Here is an 18,846-nt window from a genome sequence, read left to right as displayed (position 1 = left end):
GAGGGACGATACAGGAGATCTAGCACATCGAGCGAGGAAAGACTGGTTCGTGCTAGCGTCAGCGACGTTGAACTGCGCTGTCGTCGCTCGAGTGAAATTCGTTGTCGTATCGTCCACGTTGTCGCCACTTCCAATTCATGATGTCAGTTCAGGTGAGACAGACAAAGGTCTCGCTCGGCTCGGGTCAGTGAATACTTATGCCAAGCTTTTATATGGAGCTTGTTTGGACCGGGGCGTTGCGGCGAGCCAGAACCGAGTAAAAATCCACTGCTCTGTCTCCGTAGGTACTTCGAAAATTACCTATCCCGCCGTCCTTTTGGTCAAAGCTCACGTGCTGCACATCCTCTCTACCTTTGCTGGTTAGACATCGTCGTACTGATGGAGTTCGTATAGTACTATCTTCAACACACCTTCGGACGGGTATGGCGAGGTAGCAGCCTCACTTACACGTGCCTCCAAGCATCGGATCCCACCGAATCGAAGAATTCAAGATATTCAAGATGATGCCGTTGGATAGGCTCAGACCTGCGGCCAGCAGTCGATCGAGTGTCTCTGCCTTCTTCTCCTGGAGGCAGGGCTATCATTGCAATTCCCAGAGAATAGATCCGGCCACGAAAGTTCATCAAGCTCAGAAGCTGGTCCCTGCAGCGAACACAGCCAAGAATTTGGAGATCATGAAACTGAAGCTGGAGTCAGAGAAGGTGGTGAGGGAAAGGGATACCGCGACTCTTCCTTTGAAATTCGAGTTGGAAAAGTGGAAGAAGGACAATGAAATCAGACAGATCTCGAAACCTGGGGGACTGGAGCAGGATAACAATATCGCCGATGCTCTTCAGCCACCGCCACCTGTGGTTCGGTTCCTGAGAACAAACGATGCTAGATTTCTGCCCCCGAGAGCATTTAAACCACTTCGGATCTTGTTTTGTGGATCGGACGAAATGAGTATCGAGTCTCTACGGGCACTTCATGCCCAGCATGTAGAGAACCCTGAGTTGATCAAGTCTATCGATGTTCTCTTTCGACCAGCAAAGCGAAGTGGGAGATCTATGACTGAACTCCGAGAATGTGAGGATATTCTTTTAGAAGACTGCCTTCTACTTCTGACACCTTCTAGTGCCCATCAAAGCCGTTGCTGAGGAGCTGGGCCTGACGACCCATGAGAGAGATACCTTTACGGGGTGGGACGTAAGTGATTGAACATTAACCATTGTCACCTTGTCTGACATATGAAGCTGCCATATCCCGACGGCGAGCCCATCAACCTCATCATCGCAGTTTCATTTGGGCTGTTTATTCCCCCGCGAGTTCTTAAAGCTGCTGAATACGGAGGTCTAAACGTCCATCCATCTCAGTTACCACAGTACATGGCTCTCGATCCTCTCCTCTATCTTATGGTCTGACAAAAATCGCAGGTATCGTGGGCCTTCGCCCCTGCAGCACACGATCATGGACTATTGCAAATACGCAGGCATCACTGTTCAAACCCTAGATGACAAATCATTCGACCACGGCATAATCCTGCGTCAAACATCTGTCCGGATCCCCGATCACGAAAGAATCACTTATCCAGATTTAGTCGGTTTTATAGCACCGAAGGCAGCACGTTTACTTGTTCAGAGCTTGCGAGAACGCATCTTCTTACCGCCGCTGCTGACGAGGTTGAGCCCAAAAATTCTACCCAAAAGAATCAAACGCGCACCAAAAATTACATCCGAAGACAGAAAGATACGTTTCAACAGTCCCGAAGTCGCTTGGCAGGCGCCTGCGCGTGCTCGTGCCCTCGGCCGGCTGTGGTCCAATTTCCTTATCGCCCCAGGAAAAGAACTGCGTCTCGTATTTGATGGCATTGAGAGAGTGGAGAGGCCAGAACTTCTCACAACTACCAGCAAAGTAGCGAAAGAATTAGCCGAGGAAGCAGATGATGGGAAGCTGGCGAGAGAATTAGGCCCGTCTGTGACCCCCTCTGATGGCTACGAACCGCTTGAGATCAGGCTGCAGCGGAAGCGTATCCACTTCGCCGTCCCGGCCAAGCCCCCTCCGGTAGATCCGTCCCTAGATATAGGCCTCAAGCCGGTGTTCTACATCAATGACGAGGATTCGGTCATTTTTGCTGTCAGGCATGGAGCCCTCCGGGTTAGGCACATCACTGTGGAGGGACAACCAAAAAGGGATGCCAAAACGGCGATGAAAGGCATCAGGAAAAGCTGGGTATGGCGTCTCAAACTCGAGGAGCATCCAGTCGAACCCCGGAAGGATATCTGGAGAGTTGAACCCGCCGGCCTCAACGACAAACGGGAATGGCTGGAGCAGAAAGCCCAGGAACGGTACGATAGTGGCGACGGCATATTCGCGGCTGCAGGTTTCTGATACGGAGACCGGTGCAAAAAATTTGCACCATGTTTGCGGAAGCGGCGGAATACGACAGAGCCTTCCATGCCCAACGCGGTAGGGCTTCAGTACACGGGTAGAGAGGTCTTTGTGAAATTGGAGAAGATCGAACCATGTTCCACGTGGAATTCAAAGATATCACGCAGCTTGTACGATACTGTGTTTGACTAGATTAGCCTGCAAAATACCCAACCTTTTTCCTTCTTGCCCCTTCCTAAGCACATTTCACACCGTGAATTTGTCTCTCCTTTTTTTTTCCCCGACGACACGATGTTCGCGCGAAATCCTGCGCAATTTCGAAGAAAGAAAAAAAAAAAGGAAAAAGGAAAAGGTCCAAACCCCCATCTCGAAACTCATCTCAGGATCCTGCGCATCGCTCTTCGGTATTTCAGGGTCTCGTAGCGAGATGAGAATTAATGGATTGGGTATGCTCGGTTTGATCGGCTGACTTGGACTAATAAATCTCCCGAAATACGTTTCATAAACGTACATAGGTGAATGTGTCGCTGTGTCGCTGTGTCGCTGTGTCAAGTCGCCTTTCCGCCGGCGATGTCCACATTGCGCATCGGTTAAATGAAGAGGCCATCAGTAGTGGGTGCAGATAACTCGATTTTGGTATGCAATCACAAGGAATTGAATGGGGCTGTTGCCATGGTGTTAGTGAGCAGATTTTTTTTTATTTTTTTTTATTTTTTTTTTATTAGAAAAAGGCGGCAAATATAGGGAATGAGTGTACAGGTGGAGTTTCTCTGTGCGAGCGGCACCATATTTGGAACAGTTGCACCTGTGGAATGATCCAGATTGCAAAAGGTCAACTCGAGCCAGGATCAGCTGTCAATCCAAAAAACGAAGAAGTGGCCATGGGTTCAAAAAAACCCCCCCATTTCTCTTTGGGGGTGGAAAGACTGATAGCCTGATATTCGAAGCGTGGATAGTATTCATTCATATCTAGCCAGAGCACTTGAGCTATTGCCAAAATCACCTTCAGATCTCTAATCGTTCTGCCCAAGACCAGCGTCTGTATGGAAGTCAGATATGGGCGTCTTGCTAAGCGAGGAGGAGGAAATACTAACCAACCTGTATCTTCTGCCCTGTCATCGAAGCATTCTTTGCAACATCTACGAAAGTCTGAGCACAATCCCCTAGATCGGTCTTTTTCGCTATTAGTCATACATTACACAAACCCTGCTCGTTCAACTTACATCCTTCCCCAGAGAAGCCTTCTGATTCATCTCCTTGATCCTCTCTTCGGAATACAACAGACCCTATCCCACAAGTCAGAGAATCTCCTCCCGTATTTTCTCGCGTGGGGATAGTCTACTCACCCACTCCGTCAGAAGCAGCCCTGGCAACACAGCGTTGACCCTAATCTTTGGGCCCTGCGTACTCGCCAAACACCTCATCAGATGCAGCTGTGCCGCCTTCGTCACGCTGTACGGCATGGAGCTCCCACCCAAATTCCTGCCAGCGATACTCGACGTCATGATCAAGACGCCTCCTTGAGGGTTGGCGTTAAAGATTGGCGCTGCTTCGCGCATGAGGATGGCCTGGGCCTTGACGTTGACCGCGTAGCATCTGTCCCAATCCTCGGCCGTGGGGGCAGAGAGGTCGGAGAACTTGGAGAAGCGAGTGTAGCCCTGACTTTGCGATCAGCGGGAGGACGGGGGAGTGAAGAGGGAAGGGCGGGAAAAAGAACAAACGGGGGATATATATGTACGGCGTTAGAGATGATGATGTCCAGACCACCGAGTTTCTCAGTCGCTGTCTTGACAGTGTCGATAACGTCTGCCTCGACGCCCATATCCTATGTAAACAGTCATTATCGATTCACGAAACACTGTTCCAAGTAGATCCTGATCCCGTGCTACCATCGTGAAGAAGATAGTGCAAGGGTATGATGAGAAGTAGAAAAGACCTACGCCCTGGATAACATAAGCCCTCCTTTGATAATCCCCCTCGATCTTCCTCCTCACGTTCTCCGCCCGCTCCGCATTTGCCACATAGTTCACGGCAAGATCGCAGCCCTCCCGCGCAAAGTTGAAACAGATGAGCTCTCCGAGCCCCCTGTAGTAATCATGAGGAAGAAGTCAGCCCAGCAGCTCTCTCAAGCATGAACAGAGTATTCCGAAGCCGAAACAACATCTACACGGTAGTGCCTAGTACTGGCTGACTGTACTCTGTACAGCGAAAGCATCTGTTTCATGGATTGGAAGGTAGAATAAGACAAGCGGGTTTTGAAGCTCGGAATAATCTGATCCATTCATTGGCTTTGGCGAGGGCCAGCCAATGAAGGATGAAGGGATCGGCCTGCGTGGGGGAAAGTCAAGTTCTTACCGCGAGCCGCCCGTTACCAGAACCTTCTTTCCCTGTAGATCGTATGGCATATTGACGATTCGGAAGTCTGCAACCGTGGAGTTGCTCTGAGTCGATGTCGATAGGAGTATGTAAGTACAGTAGTAGTACTAGTATGTAACTAGTATGTACTACGTAACTTGGGCACTTCTCATGAGAGACGTCTCTCGGGTAGTACAAAGTGGGGACACGGGCGAGGGTGAGGGGTATTTACCGTATCGCATGCCGGAAATGTATCGGGTCCTTAGTCAGTCAAGAGAGGTACGGTATGTAATCCAATATTTACAGAGTACACTCATCTTCTTTAGCTCTGTCTAGTTGAGATGCCCCTGCTTACTCATTGCTGTACGGAGACATCACAACTCACGGTATGGGAAGTCAAGTACTGGGCAATTCGCTTATGCCTTGCGAAGCTAAAGTACACCTGGCTGAAAATGCCAGTCCATATCATCGATGCCACGATGGTTGATCAGAAGTTATGCCACGCCACTCGCCTGCAGTAAACATCCATACGCCTGCCTGATTCCCAATCAGGATACCAGCGACTACTTCGAAATCAGATCACAACCTTAAGCGCTCTTGACCTTCTCATCCTCATCAGTGCTGCCATCGGAGCTCTTAGTGTTGACACGTTGAGCTGCAGGGAGATCGTCCTCAAGGATAGCACCGCTGCAAGACACCGGCAGTTAGTTCTTGTAGACCTGGGACAATCACAAGCATCGAGATCGAATGCTTCAGGTACTTACTGGATGTCCTCTTCGAAGACTGGGTCTTGCTCAACGTGCTCGAACTTGGTCTTGAAGTCCTTCAAGCCAGCAGCGTAAGAGGAGCTGTTGGAGCGGCGGCGAGCGTTGTTGAAGTTGAAGCCTTCATCTTGGACTTCCTCACCATCAACACCCCTGAGTTTACGAGTTAGCCTTGTGCCGATGTATCACACGTCGTTATAACTGACCATCCACCCTTTCCGGCACCATTCTTCTTGGTCTTCTTGGGGTCAACATCGACGTGGCCTGACTTGGCGAAGTAGCGGGGAAGGTGCTGTAGACAGTCGTTTTCAGTTTGGTTGGTTCAGAGAAGGAAGATTCATGAGACGGGGTCCAGGTTGCTTACTTCGGTAGCAGCGGCAGTGCCATCAGCAAGGCCGGCGTGGTCTGCGCAGTCTAGTGTAAGCCACCATTGAGGAACCATAGCAGATTGTACAAGGAGTGTCTGCAGATGGCAGAAGCTCTCCAAAAACACGTATGGTATTGGTTGAAGAAATGCGTTATGCGGAAGGGACGAGCAGGAGGAAGCTACGGGAAAGTGTCTGCTTACCTCGATCGTTGTACTTGGTAGTCTTTCCCACTGTGGACGGGTTAGCAGATGTTCCAGGATGGACGTGAAGATATTCGCAAGCCAATTGGGGTAGGATTGTTGGTACAACTATACACCTACGTGTATGTATGCTTCGACGAAGGGTGCAAACAGAGAACGAGGCGGGGTAAATTGTATCTATCAACAGGAAGCTCGAGGAGCAAGTACTTACTGGTTGCGGTTTGTTTGATTGTATCGGGGAGATTGTGAATTGACTTTGGGAGAGAGTTATTTATTGGTGAGCTTGTTGGGTGTTGTTGTTGTTGTTTGATGGAATGATGTAGAAAGTTGAAAGTTCAGAATGGAAAGGAAGGGGAGGGAGGGAGAAGGCATGCGTAGGCGAGGTCGTGTGATGCATAGCTACGGAACCTACGTTGTACTTATGGGAGACGAGAAGCTTAAGCTTGGACATTCCCCTGAAGGGCCTGAAGGGCCTGAAGGGGACCCCACGTTTTCGATAGTACGTAAGGTAGGTACAGTAAGTAAGTAAATACTTGCTTGTAGTACTTGGTCGTCTCATTCCAATGCTCCTCCTATACTACTGTAGGTATGAGAATATGAATGTGAACATGACTAAGACTGGGGACTAATTGTGCCCTACCTAAGGTATGCCCACGCTGCGAGTTGCTTCCAATCTATCTACCGGTATCTACAACTATCTTGGTAGGTCAATTGCATCGTTTCCCCTTCCTTCTTTGTCATCAATCACGTACCTTCTTCTTCTACTACTACTTATTGAGACCCTCTCCCGAACATGTGGCGTGATCATCGGCGCTAGTGAATGGGGGGGCTACCTTGCAAGTTGCGTCTAATGGACCCACTCAAGCCACACGTCATACTGGGCCGACCATGTTGATGACCATTCATTTCGCTCAACGCCCGTGGGGCTGATTACCCCCCCTCCCCCGTTGCCGAGAACAGTCATGATTGATAATTATTTACCAAAAGACAAAAAAAAAAATTCAACGTCTCCGGTGAATATCACTCAGCAATCCGACTCGCTCACCCTGTATGAGATTAACCTCCGGAAATCAGACTCAACTTCAATTCTCGACATTGCCATAAGGGAATCTCCACCCTAGAAAAATCTATAGAGAAATGTCGCCATCCGCCTTCACACTTGAAGACGACACTGTCGATTTCTCCCTAGGAGCGACAAAGAACTCTCCATCCTCATTCAGCGCCCGCACCCTCCTCCTCGCGCCACCCTCTATCGCAAGCCACGAAGAGAGCCTCCGTGATGTGCTCGCCTCGCACGATAGATCCGTTACGGACCTGCAAATGCTGGATCGCCTCTCCGCCGGCCTAGTCACCCTCCCCTCCTCAACCTACGATCTGATCCTGGTCCTCGCCGACGCAGATGGCACCCGTACCGAGTCCACACAGCTGCTTGGCCGCGATGTATTCTCGCGCATTGTGCAGGCGCTGAAGGCCGGTGGCAAGCTACAGGCTCAGCATGGCACGTTTGGACAAGAAAGCGCTAGCGTTGAGGCGAGAGAGGGCATCATGGCTGGACTCGTACCTGAGGGTACTGGTATGATGAAGCCGGACTATAGCGCGGGCGAGGCTATACCTCTAAGACTACGGAGGAAGGAGAAGGCGCCTGCTGTTTCGAGTGCTGGATCTGCGGTGGCCACTCCCGTTGCCCAAGTCAATGTCAAGCGGAAGAGCGTTGATATGACAGGCGCTAAGCCAATTGGTGTCGGATTCGTTGATTTCAGCGATGATTTCGGGAAACCTACTATCACAGGCGAAGACGACGAGGAAGACGATGACGACGAGCTGATCGATGAAAACGATCTCTTGGCAGATATTGATATGAGTGCTGTCCACGTCCGTAAGTACAGCCTCTCTAGAAACTGCCATGGCCCTCTCTGACAAGAAATACAGCGAAAGAATGTGCCCCCAGAGCCGGCAAGCGCCGCCGCGCGTGCAAAGACTGCACATGTGGCCTCGCCCAAAAAATTGCCGCTGAAGACGCCGCCAAGCGTGCCAATGCCGACGCCCAACTCCAAACTCTTAAGCTCGGGGCCGAGGACCTCGCCGAGGTCGACTTCACTGTCCAAGGCAAGGTCGGCTCGTGTGGAAACTGCAGTCTGGGCGATGCGTTCCGCTGCGACGGATGTCCTTATATTGGAATGCCGGCTTTCAAGCCTGGGGAGGAGGTTCGTCTATTGAACAACGATGTGCAGCTGTAGCTACCGGAGGTCGACAGATAAATCGTGGGTGGTATTTTCGGCTGGGGGCGTTTGGAGATGGGAGGTCAAGGCTTATTGCATAGACGGCTAATCTGATATGATGCGATCACTTGCCGCGGCGTTTTGCTAGTGGAAAGATGTCACGAATTGAAATTATTTTGCATCAGAACCCACTTAGGTTTTTCGATTGTCATGACCCAGAGATGTCTTTCAGTGAACGAGACGTGGGCATAGATCAGGTATGCACAGCTCAGCTCCTCGGGCCAATGTTTACTGTGCTCAGGGGTATGATCTGGTAAGCGAAGCCAAGGAAAGAACGAAATACACTAGTCAACTCCTCCATTCTTGATTAATAATTATCAGGATCACCAAATCTCTGTTCGATTTCAAGGTCCATAGGTTCTACTCAGCAGGAGGCATCGTCCACGGGACGTGTTGCGCGCCGAACAAAGGCAACGCGCCAATCTAATCTGATTCCCGCCTTGGGGATCCCCTTCCCTCATTTCCTTCGCGCTCCTCTTTTCAATGGCTTTCTCCCTTAGTATCACAGTCTAAGCCGCTTCCTCCTTAACCCTCTGCTGCTCCTCCATCTCCTCCCTCCTCCGAGTGGCCTCTTCTCCGATCCCCTTCACCCCCTTCACCCGCTGCCTCTCCTCGTACATATCCCTACTTTTCAGAATTCGCTGCACAATCTGCCCAGCATTCACATCTGAGAAATCATGCTCGCCAATCTCCTTGTAAATACCCATCTCCTTCGGCGCTGTATAAGGATCGTACGTCAGCGGCATGAACGACGTCGGGCCATGGTACACCGCATCCGGCGTGCCCCAAGGCGTCGAGGTCAGGTAGGCGCGCGTAGGCGTGAACGGTGCGCCGAAGATCACCGAATTGACGTACTTGCACTGCAGCACGCAGAGGCCGCGCTCGTAGATGTTCATAATGGGGTAGTTGACGCCCTTCCAGTGGTTGATGACCTCGTCGTCGTGGACGCCTGCGACGACGAAGACCGGACCATAGTCTGCGCCTTTGCCCATGCGCTCGTCGGTTGCTTCCTTGCTGTACCAGCCTTCCTCCTCGCCGAGCTTCTCCTCGGCTTGGATGACCTTTCGCAGGAACTCGATGTGGCCGGAGGAGAAGAGGTCGAAGCCGCCATCGACATAGACAACGCGTTGACCGGGCTTCGGCTGCGAACCTTGGCTCAAGCAGCTGAAATTTCCCTTCTCTTCTTCTGTGTCGTCTTCTCTGGCTTTGATGGAAGCAGTCCAGAACCACACGCTGGATCCAGGATTCAAACCCGTCTCGTCTGTGGCATACATCTTCATCCTTTCCGTCATATCGGCCCCCGTCTTGACCCTCTCCTCTTCCGGTCCTGACCCCTCCTCTCCACCCAGCAGTTTCGTCAAAGACTTTATGAAGTGCGTGCGAGTACACAGCAACATCCGCCCTACCAGATCTGTAGTCGAAATACTCGGCGTCCTCTTCACAACCTTGAATCTACCGGCCGCCTTCACAAAGCGGTAGCAGTCCTCCCCACTGCTATCCGAGGTAATATCGTCTCCGTGCACAACATACTTGCACCCATAGTGCGAGATCCAAGGCAGGGAGGTGACATATGGCGCATACGGTACGGACTGGGTCACCCATCTACAAGCATCGACGGCAGCAATACTGGCACAGAATCAACAATGCATCCCTGTCTAGCTCTGGTTAGACAGAAGCTACCGTTCTTTCAAAGTCATGACCGTCGGCCCTTTATTCTCCAAGATCGACTCGTCGGAGTGGATGCCCACGACGAGCTCCGAGCCGAGCTGGCGGGCTTGCAGCATCGCGCCGGCATGGCCTGCATCGTATAGCACTTTAGTACGTATCATCAATAACAATCGTGTCCGTTTACGTACCGTGGTGGAAGAAATCCCAGCAGCCGTCCACCCAGATCCTACCATCCAGAGTTTCAGGGGCAGCGTCTCCTGGAGGACCGGCGTCCTCTGTCCTCGAACTCATGATGAATGCTTGGATAGGAGGCGGACAGTTGGGCAGTTACCAGTTGCCAGTTGCCCGTCTGTTGCAAACAAACATGAACCCCTCGTTCCTCTTCATTCCTCCTCGTTCCTCCTCGTTTGCTTCCCCCCTTATCATATCGCGGGGCTCCTCACCGCTGCCCGTTGTAGTCCAGCAGCTGCAGGGGTACCGGCAGTATCCCCAGATCCCCTATTACTTAATAGAAAGTGCTGGATTGATGGACGACCGCTTACACTTACGGGGTAGGTTGTTACAGCTGAGTCTCTGTACTTAGGCCGGCAGATTCTCTGATCTGATCTGATCTGATCTGATCTAGTCTGAGGCCCACGCTCCACGCTGCTGGATAAATCCTTCAAAGAAATCTCCATATAAAAGAAATCTCCTTCTAGTATGCATACTACGTATATCGTGTAGTCACCCAAAATCTATCATCCCATCAATCATCCCGCATTATTCGAATCTCTTGAATCATGAAGTGTCGCATCCCCAGCCTAGCACTCGACTGGCGGGTACCCGGGCATGGGCCTGGGCCTGGGCCAGGGACGTGAACCCATACCGAGGCCGAAAAGCCATATATTTAATATCGACAACTATATCTATAACTCAAATCTCCGATCCTTGTCGTTGTCTCTCTGAGCCATCGCTGCCCCAGTTTCAGTCCAGAGAAAGAATGAAAAAGCAGGACGTGAGGCCAGAGACGTAGATCTCGAACAAGATGTTGATGAGCGGGCCCCTGTGGTCAGCCTAGATTAACGTTACTGTACACTAACCTTGCGAGATGCATCGATCGAGTAATTCCCAGTCCGGCAGCGGTGGCGGCGGAGGGCTTTTCAAGACCGGCAGCAGCATTTTTGGAAGCAGCAAATCGTCCGCGACGACTGGCACCAGGCCGAACACCAGTGGCGGACCGGCCTCCAGCAGTGAGATCGGGTTCAGCGCTTTATCCAGGACGCCAACTTTCGGGCGCAAAGCCTCCACCTCCACCACCACCGGCAAGTCGCCTCGCGGGCGCAAAGAATCAGTCCCCTTCAACCAGATATCGCCGGAGAGGAGGCGGGCAAGATCGACAGCGGCACACCATAGGGAGCAGGAAAATCGGTTGCCGACAGTCGTAGGTGAGACGCAGGGCCGGACATCCGCAAACAGCTTTGAGAAGGTGGCTGCGAGTGCTGCTGGTTTTGAAATTCAGATCCCCCCGACTCCAGCTGGAGGAGAATCCATCTCGTCGTCGACGCCATTTTCGAACATGTTGGCCCGGCCAGGTACAGGATACCAGTCTTCGACGACGGCCGTGCCGCTGCCCAGCCCGACGCTGGAGACAATCACCTATCAGCACATACATGAGACATCTTCGAAGCGAATATCCACGTTAGACTATCTCCGGAAAGCGTATGTCAGATGTCCCCAACGCGACAATGAGCCCAGGAGCAAGTACGTGGCTAACGAGAAGAAAACAGACACGAAGGCAGAGTGTACTGGTTCAACACGCTCCTCTTCAATAAGCCCGACCTGGCACGCATGCCCTACTTTGACCCGCGCAAGCTTGCCCGCCGTGCAACAAACTACCTCCTCCTCGGGCTCTCCCTCCCCACAATCCTCGACTTGAACGCTTCGACACCCATCGAGTTCCTCAGGACGCTCAACGCGCTCCTCGTGGAATTCGAGTCCTTCCAGCAAGTCCACCCGCCCGACGGCTCGACCTCCATCTCCCGCGGCCGCTTCCCACAGATGTTCAAACGCGCCACAGGAACGGGTGGGAAGGGTCGGCGGATGAGCTCGGCGGCCGAGATTGGCTTACCGATGGGCAGTGACAGTTTCGAGTCGAGTACGGGCTCGGGGGGCGCGGCGTCGAGTTTCCCAATCAGTGAGAACGACCTGCTGCCCGGTGAGGAGTATACGCACTTGTTGACGCCATCGTTACCCTTCGATCCGGATTTCTACGAGACGTTCGCCACGCTGTGCGATGTGCTCATCGACTGCTACACGCGGCTGTTGAGTCTGGTGGCCTCGCCGCGGGAGTGCAGTCCTATCGTTGCGGAGATGTTCACGAAGGCTGATTCGAGGGTCCGGAAGCTTATCGTGCAGGGCGTGGTAAAGGAGTTTGAGGATCACAGTCGGGCAGGGGTGAAGCACGAGGTTGCTGGTGTGGGTAAAGCTGTACTTGGGGGACTAATGTGAGAGAGGGAGAGGCAAGTGTTCAGCGCGGAGTTTGGCACTTACATGATTTACGAAGATACGAGTGAGGGCTGGGGGAATTTCTGAATAGCTGCTGCATTGTCATGCTCACACCTACACTGTTTTAATACATGAAAAACTATTATTTTTATGCTTGTTTCAACACTCCCAAAGAGAAAAAAACTCTTGTGTGGCGGTTCAGCCAGGGCTGTATCGCTCTATCAAAGTCGTCCGTAGCGACGACAACTATGTAGAAGAGCATTCACGTTTTACATGAACTACACTCCCGATCGAGAGCAGAAATGGAGACAGGAGAGAGAGAGAGAGAGAGACGCGTCGGTGCTTTGCTGTGTCGTCCTCAGAAAACGCGTGACGGTGAATCTACTCGCAGCTGGGACAACGGAAGTACACGGACGAAGTATTCCACCCCTGAGCTTTCACCTAGACGAGCATATTCGGACTCTGAGCCATGTGTGCTTAATTTGGCTTGAGCGGTGCGTAAAGAATTCGTAGAGAGAGTTGGCATGAATCGAAAGACGCCGTTTGCCTGCCGCTCAGGGAATCTGTTGGAATTCATGTCAAGGCATTGGCTGCTCGGCCGAAAGAGCCCATGACAATCTTCATGACATGTACCTGCGCAAAATACGTCTCTCAAATCTTGAACTCACGGCATAGGTACCAAGGGGGGTAATCAGGTGCACAGTAGGTGTACTTCGTTTTCTGTTATGTACCTACAATTCCCAACATCTACCAAGCGCGTTGCCAAATGCCAGCCACCCCCGCTACCATGCCTCTTTCCTAGCACCGGACAGAACAGAATGAAAACTTGAAGTGCAGACAAGGAGGTAAAATGTAATTTGAAGAAGACGGAGGGTGTAAAAGCTTGCAATAGTGCAAGGCGTTTCTCAGCAACCATAACGCATTGACGTTGTCATCAAGGAGCATATGAATGCCCTAAGTGCTTGACTCTATAGTTTTATCATCATAGAAACTGGGAATGGAGTCCAGCCCTTTCGACTGGGCATCTGCGACAGCACACGTCGAACCGGGACGTCTCCCCTCGCGCGAGAAGAGATAGAGTGATTGTCCCAGCACTCATGAGCTGCCACCGCTTTCTATAAGCTATGGACCCAAAATAAAAAAGGGGAAGGGTGAACTTCTCGCATCAAGAATAAGCCCCATCGAGTTACCCCTTTTGCCACTCGCGCAGCAGGAGAGGCAATCGCATATCTATTATTCTCGACGAAATGACCTCTCCGACCAGAACATCCCTGGCACGCCGAGAACAGCCCAAGCACCTCCCACAAACCCACCTCGCCCAGTTCCGAGATACGTCGTAGAGAAGCGTGGACTCGTATCGTCATCCATGGGATCTCCTCCACTAAGAATCGAAGTTCTGAGGTCGGCGAGAGTGCAGTACAGATGGCGAGAGGGTGGAGGGAGTGACAAGGAATTGGTAGAAGAGAAGCCGCTGTGTTGCTTCTATGGCGGCGCGTTTCCGCACTCCTTCAGAATGAAGGGTGTCCGGGGACTTTCTCCCGAAGCAAGAGTAGCTATTGCTAGCTGAGAGACCTCGGAAGGCCTCTCTGTTTGTGTGCTTCGAATGCGATTCTTTGAGCGAGAAGTTGAGGAGGTGAGAACGTTGGGCAGTGGATTTTTTTATAGTAGCAAATTTGCTGCTCGCGCTAGTGACTAGCTAGTGCAGAGCTAAGGATCGGGATTATGATTGGCCGACACGCCGGATGCAGTCGCGAACTTCTTGAAAGCTGTGCCTGAAGAAAGAATGAGCTCTTGACAACGACAAAAACTCTCTTGCCTACAGTGCACGACCCGTGGAAGAACAACTGCATTATCAGTCTCTTCGACCTCGAGCTTACGTACAAGCAAGACCTTTGAAAATGGCGGGAATATTTGGAACGGCGAATGCGAGTAGCACCAACTCAGCAAACACTCTCGGCGACCTCTCCAACGATGTTGCCCTCAGCAACCCCCCAGACGACAGCATTTCCGACCTGTCCTTCTCGCCGCAGTCTTCCCACCTGGCTGTAGCGTCTTGGGACAAGAAAGTCAGGATTTATGAGATCACCTCAACAGGGGGAAGCAATGGGAAGGCCTTCTTCGACTGCGAGGGACCTGTATTTAGCTGCGACTGGTCGCCTGTGAGTAAAACAGGGCATCTTGGAGCTGCGCAAATGTTGACTTTGACCAGGATGGAACCAAGGTCGTAGGAGCTGGAGCAGACAAGGCTGCGCGCGTAATCGACCTTGCATCCGGTACCAACACCGCGACGCAAGTTGCTGCCCACGATCAACCCATTCGTTGCGTCAAGTACTTTACGCCACTTAATGCCAGTGCGCCGATGATTGTTACTGGCTCGTGGGACAAGACTATCAAATACTGGGACTTGCGCCAGTCGACGCCAGTGGCTTCCGTGCAATGTCAGGAACGAATCTATACGCTGGATGTGAAGAAGAACCTGCTCGTCGTGGGGACTGCGGACCGATATATTAACGTGATCAACCTCAGCGACCCAACAAAGTTCTACAAGACCCTCCAAAGTCCGCTGAAGTGGCAAACGAGAGTGGTCAGTTGCTTTACGGATGCTACTGGGTTTGCAGTTGGAAGTATCGAAGGGAGATGTGCTATTCAATACGTTGAAGATAAGGACTCCAGGTAAGCTCAACTTCCTCCCTCCATACATAGCGTCATTCCTAACAGAGTATTCCTAGCTCCAACTTCTCTTTCAAATGCCATCGTGACCCTCCACAGAATAACATGACCAACGTCTACTCCGTCAACGCCATCTCCTATCACCCCGTCCACGGCACTTTCAGCACCGCAGGCTCAGACGGCACATTCCACTTCTGGGACGGAGTTGCCAAACACAGACTAAAGGGCTACCCCGCCGTTGGAGGCACTATCTCAGCAACAGCCTTCGACGCCAAAGGAGAGATCTTCGCCTACGCCGTCAGCTACGACTGGAGCAAGGGCTACGCAAGCAATACCGCCACGCTCACTAACAAGGTGATGATGCACGCTGTCAACGCAGACGAGTGCAAACCCCGACCAAGCGTTAAGAAGCGGTGAAGCAGCGAAGAAGTGAGCAGCGTGATGAAGGCAACGGGACTTGGGAGGCGGGAAAGCATGTGACCGAGCAACTGCTGGTATGATGAATGGCAAAAATGCGAGCTAGACAGAGCTAGCATGATTGATTGTAGGGTGTACTCTACGCGGGCTTTTCTTGAAAATTGGATGGGCAAAATTTCGGGACCGGATGTGATAGGAGCATGCATAAAGGCGTTCCGGATCGAAATTTGCAGCGAAGAATACCAGAAGATCACCATGCGCAGCCCGGATAGGAATTGGAAGAACCATTACAAAAGAAAAATACTTTCTACGGATGAGTTAAGTAGGTGATGTGTGATAAATGGCTCTTGTGAGAGTCGGAGAATGAGAAGGCGAACTAAAGTGACTGGCGTTAGCAAAATTCAGCTGACCATCATTTGGTTAATGCATCAAACAAATGAAGAACAGCCAGCGAAGAAGGATTCGATACTTGAAACAGATCCTCGCCAGCTTAGTGAATGTAATCTTGGGAAGAGGTGTTATGTAACTTGCCACAACCCAAGAGGTTCACATGAATAGAGCATAGGCGTGCACATCGCAAGTGGAAATAGAGCAAACAAATAATGGCATTATCAAGCGCCGCTATCTTACCATCATTCGCTACGCTTTTATTACTCCTCCAGTGCATGCATGCACAGCCCCCACTCCTCCATCTCTTCTCACAACCTCTCACTATCTCTCACTTCTCTTCTCCTTGCCATTCGAGTGGCCGTTCCCCGGGTTCAGATCCTCGTCATCGCTAGCACTTCCCACACTGTAACGTTCCCGGTCCATATCCTCTTCAGTTGGGGTACGCACATGCAGCTCGTCAAGCTCGCTCTCGTCAAAATCAGCGGCTTCCACGTCTCTGCTTTGCCGCTTATGCCTGAAGCTCTCCAAACCCATGCCTCCTCTGACGCTCTCTCGAGCACCGCCCAGAGTCATGGGCTCGCCTCCGAAGATACCCCTGTATCCTGCGCGTTTGCGGCGGTCTTTCCAGACATAGTAGGCCCAAGCTGCAGCAGCGATTACCACAATGACGAGGACGATCTCACCGGACTTATAATATGCTTCCCATTTGGCAGCCTGGAGTCTTTCTTCCTCGGCTGCGACGGCTGTAGTGCTGTTAGGGTGGCCGCCAACTGAGGTCTCGAGACCCTTCTCGCCGTCAATGCGGCTGTCGGACGGGACACCACCAATGCCGGCAATATCTACGCCCATGAACCGATCAAGCATATCGCGAGTGCGTCTAGAGTAGTCGAACGGAACCATATGTGACGAATTGTAGAAGAGCACGTAGGTGAGGTTCCTAGCCTCTTGCCAGAATCCAGCGTTTTCACCCTCAAAGGTCCACTCTCTTCTTGGAGCCCAGGTACCAGGGGATATCTCGAAGCCCTTGCCACCATTCCATTCCATGTTGCTGATCAGCTCTTCCGTACCAATATGGTTGCAGATGAGATCGTCAGCGCCTGAGAAAAGTATGGTCGGGACTTCCTTGAGAAGATCTGGCATGAATTGGATCGAGGGCTTGGACTTCAAGGCCATGAAAGCACTTCCAACACCTCCATTGCACTCGGTCCATCCAGTCCGTTTTCCAGGGTCGATATGGAGCGCGGCAATGACATCCTGACGGCGAAGATAAGGTGTAACTTCCTCCAAATCCGGGGGCCAGTTCATACCACAGCTAGGAAAGGAGTCCTTTAGCTTGACATCGTACATGTTGTAGCACTCAGAAGTACCATCTGATTTCGTGGTCATTGTCTCGTGCAAGATGTCCTGTAGGATCGCTTCGCAAACTCCAATGTCGATACTATCGTGTCCCCCAGTCTCTTCCAGCGCTTTTGCACAAATAGCGTCTTGCTTGTCGAGTCTCTTCCCAATATCCGAGCCTCGCTCTACCAGCCCCCTCTCGTATGCAAAAGCCAGGTAAGCTTTGTACTGATCCTTTGGTGAAATCCACCCATTGCCGATAAGCATACCCTTCAGTTGCCATGGGTGTTTTCCCCCTGCCTTGTTTCGGTCTAGAATTGCCTTCGAAATATATGGAATGTGTTGTCCGGCATAAGATTCTCCTGCAATATATATCTACACGTGGTTAGTGATGCTCCCGCCGTACTACCATTCCTTCCATACACTCACATCATCATTCTCAAACTGTGGAAACAGCGCAAACCATTTCTCTAAGAACTGTATGAATTGGTTTGCCATTTCTGGCAACTCGTGAACATAGCTATCCGTGTCGACGAAACTAAAGCCTGTACCAACCGGATTATCTACGAACAAAACACTGCAGGAGGTCAGCAAAATTTTCCGGTCTTTTGTATACCCCCAGTCACTTACTTTGCAAATTCGTCCCAGGAACCCGCGTTGTACTCCAATTTGGGCCCATTCTTACCGTCCTTGACACGGTAGGGTCCAATTTCCATTAAGCCTCCATCTGTATTTAAGTCAGCGCCCTACCCTACAGCAATTATACCAGGCCAAGACCTCTCCGAGGTCTCAGAGGATCCTTTTTAAGACGCACCTTCAGAGCTGCATCCTGGACCCCCATTCAACCATATAACCAGCCGTTGCTTGTTCGCGATGTGCCTGTTTTGATACAGCCAGAAGAAAAGGTTGCCGTTATGTTCGGGTGTAATCTCAATGTGTCTAATAAAGGAACGGTCAGCCCAGATCCGCACCAGCTTCACAGGAGCAAAATTGAGACAGACCCAGCATGCATCTTTAGCAACGGTTCCGGCGCCCCTGGCAGGGAATGCACATAGTAATCCGCCGCCTTCTTGTCCGCCTGAATCGCCGCTGGCAGCATCGCCATGGACAGAAGGCCACATATCGAGAGTATCCCAGTGCCCCCTTGCAATCGCTCCCATGGGGAAATCCTCATGGTGGAATCCTTGACTAGAAGCACGCTGTCGCGACCGTGGTTCTCGTGAAGGAAGGACAGATGTTGGTTATGAAGGTGTTGATCCCACTTAAAGCTGATAAGCCTTCCAAGCGTCAGCTATACGACCCGAGAGCTAATGATTTCCGGAGCGACGCCAGGTCTGGTGGGATGTACGTGAATGTCGTGGAACCCGGGGAAAATTCGAAGCGACCGATGGGTTATCTGTTTTCCCAGTGGAAAGTCTCAAGCCTTGTCTGGAGAAGGCTACAATAAGTTTTGGGCTCTTTCAAACTCGATGAGGCTCTTTGTCCGAGCCCCCATGTCCACCCAGAAACCGGGATAGGCTGGGTGGCTTGGCGATCTTGCTCACTT

General features: G+C 51.5%; 8 protein-coding genes across 8 annotated transcripts; 4 read left to right on the top strand and 4 right to left on the bottom strand.

Moving 5' to 3' along the window:
* Positions 1-500: 500 nt before the first annotated feature.
* Positions 501-2,367, top strand: L3040_001329 (uncharacterized protein; the record flags this gene model as incomplete). The annotated part of the gene is made up of 4 exons (XM_007292883.2): positions 501-1,065; positions 1,115-1,185; positions 1,233-1,360; positions 1,413-2,367. The coding sequence occupies 4 exons, from the start codon at positions 501-503 to the stop codon at positions 2,365-2,367; spliced, it is 1,719 nt and encodes a 572-aa protein (XP_007292945.2).
* Positions 2,368-3,380: 1,013 nt separating this feature from the next.
* L3040_001328 (uncharacterized protein) lies at positions 3,381-4,772 on the bottom strand (the record flags this gene model as incomplete). Its single annotated transcript, XM_007292882.1, has 7 exons — positions 3,381-3,406; positions 3,462-3,540; positions 3,591-3,653; positions 3,714-4,025; positions 4,106-4,192; positions 4,308-4,452; positions 4,723-4,772. 7 exons carry the CDS (start codon positions 4,770-4,772, stop codon positions 3,381-3,383), a joined length of 762 nt encoding a protein of 253 aa, XP_007292944.1.
* A 537-nt stretch (positions 4,773-5,309) lies between these two features.
* On the bottom strand, positions 5,310-6,505 carry L3040_001327 (uncharacterized protein; the record flags this gene model as incomplete). The annotated part of the gene is made up of 7 exons (XM_066156703.1): positions 5,310-5,409; positions 5,487-5,639; positions 5,693-5,778; positions 5,851-5,891; positions 6,055-6,084; positions 6,266-6,308; positions 6,467-6,505. The coding sequence occupies 7 exons, from the start codon at positions 6,503-6,505 to the stop codon at positions 5,310-5,312; spliced, it is 492 nt and encodes a 163-aa protein (XP_066012730.1).
* Positions 6,506-7,191: 686 nt separating this feature from the next.
* L3040_001326 (uncharacterized protein) lies at positions 7,192-8,291 on the top strand (the record flags this gene model as incomplete). Its single annotated transcript, XM_007292880.1, has 2 exons — positions 7,192-7,930; positions 7,984-8,291. The coding sequence occupies 2 exons, from the start codon at positions 7,192-7,194 to the stop codon at positions 8,289-8,291; spliced, it is 1,047 nt and encodes a 348-aa protein (XP_007292942.1).
* Positions 8,292-8,842: 551 nt separating this feature from the next.
* Positions 8,843-10,292, bottom strand: L3040_001325 (uncharacterized protein; the record flags this gene model as incomplete). The annotated part of the gene is made up of 3 exons (XM_007292879.1): positions 8,843-9,959; positions 10,014-10,131; positions 10,190-10,292. The coding sequence occupies 3 exons, from the start codon at positions 10,290-10,292 to the stop codon at positions 8,843-8,845; spliced, it is 1,338 nt and encodes a 445-aa protein (XP_007292941.1).
* Positions 10,293-11,088: 796 nt separating this feature from the next.
* On the top strand, positions 11,089-12,488 carry L3040_001324 (uncharacterized protein; the record flags this gene model as incomplete). Its single annotated transcript, XM_007292878.1, has 2 exons — positions 11,089-11,699; positions 11,768-12,488. The coding sequence occupies 2 exons, from the start codon at positions 11,089-11,091 to the stop codon at positions 12,486-12,488; spliced, it is 1,332 nt and encodes a 443-aa protein (XP_007292940.1).
* Positions 12,489-14,383: 1,895 nt separating this feature from the next.
* L3040_001323 (uncharacterized protein) lies at positions 14,384-15,572 on the top strand (the record flags this gene model as incomplete). The annotated part of the gene is made up of 3 exons (XM_007292877.1): positions 14,384-14,644; positions 14,695-15,158; positions 15,215-15,572. The coding sequence occupies 3 exons, from the start codon at positions 14,384-14,386 to the stop codon at positions 15,570-15,572; spliced, it is 1,083 nt and encodes a 360-aa protein (XP_007292939.1).
* A 711-nt stretch (positions 15,573-16,283) lies between these two features.
* On the bottom strand, positions 16,284-18,474 carry L3040_001322 (uncharacterized protein; the record flags this gene model as incomplete). Its single annotated transcript, XM_007292876.2, has 5 exons — positions 16,284-17,675; positions 17,730-17,877; positions 17,931-18,027; positions 18,115-18,239; positions 18,302-18,474. The coding sequence occupies 5 exons, from the start codon at positions 18,472-18,474 to the stop codon at positions 16,284-16,286; spliced, it is 1,935 nt and encodes a 644-aa protein (XP_007292938.2).
* Between the last annotated feature and the right edge of the window lie 372 nt (positions 18,475-18,846).

Source organism: Drepanopeziza brunnea, assembly GCF_022702325.1.
Source record: "Drepanopeziza brunnea f. sp. 'multigermtubi' strain 214-2 chromosome Unknown ctg2, whole genome shotgun sequence".
NCBI classification, from domain to species: Eukaryota; Fungi; Ascomycota; class Leotiomycetes; order Helotiales; family Drepanopezizaceae; genus Drepanopeziza; species Drepanopeziza brunnea.
The sequence above is the reverse complement of the archived record's forward strand: the minus strand, read 5'-3'. Positions and strand labels throughout refer to the sequence as shown.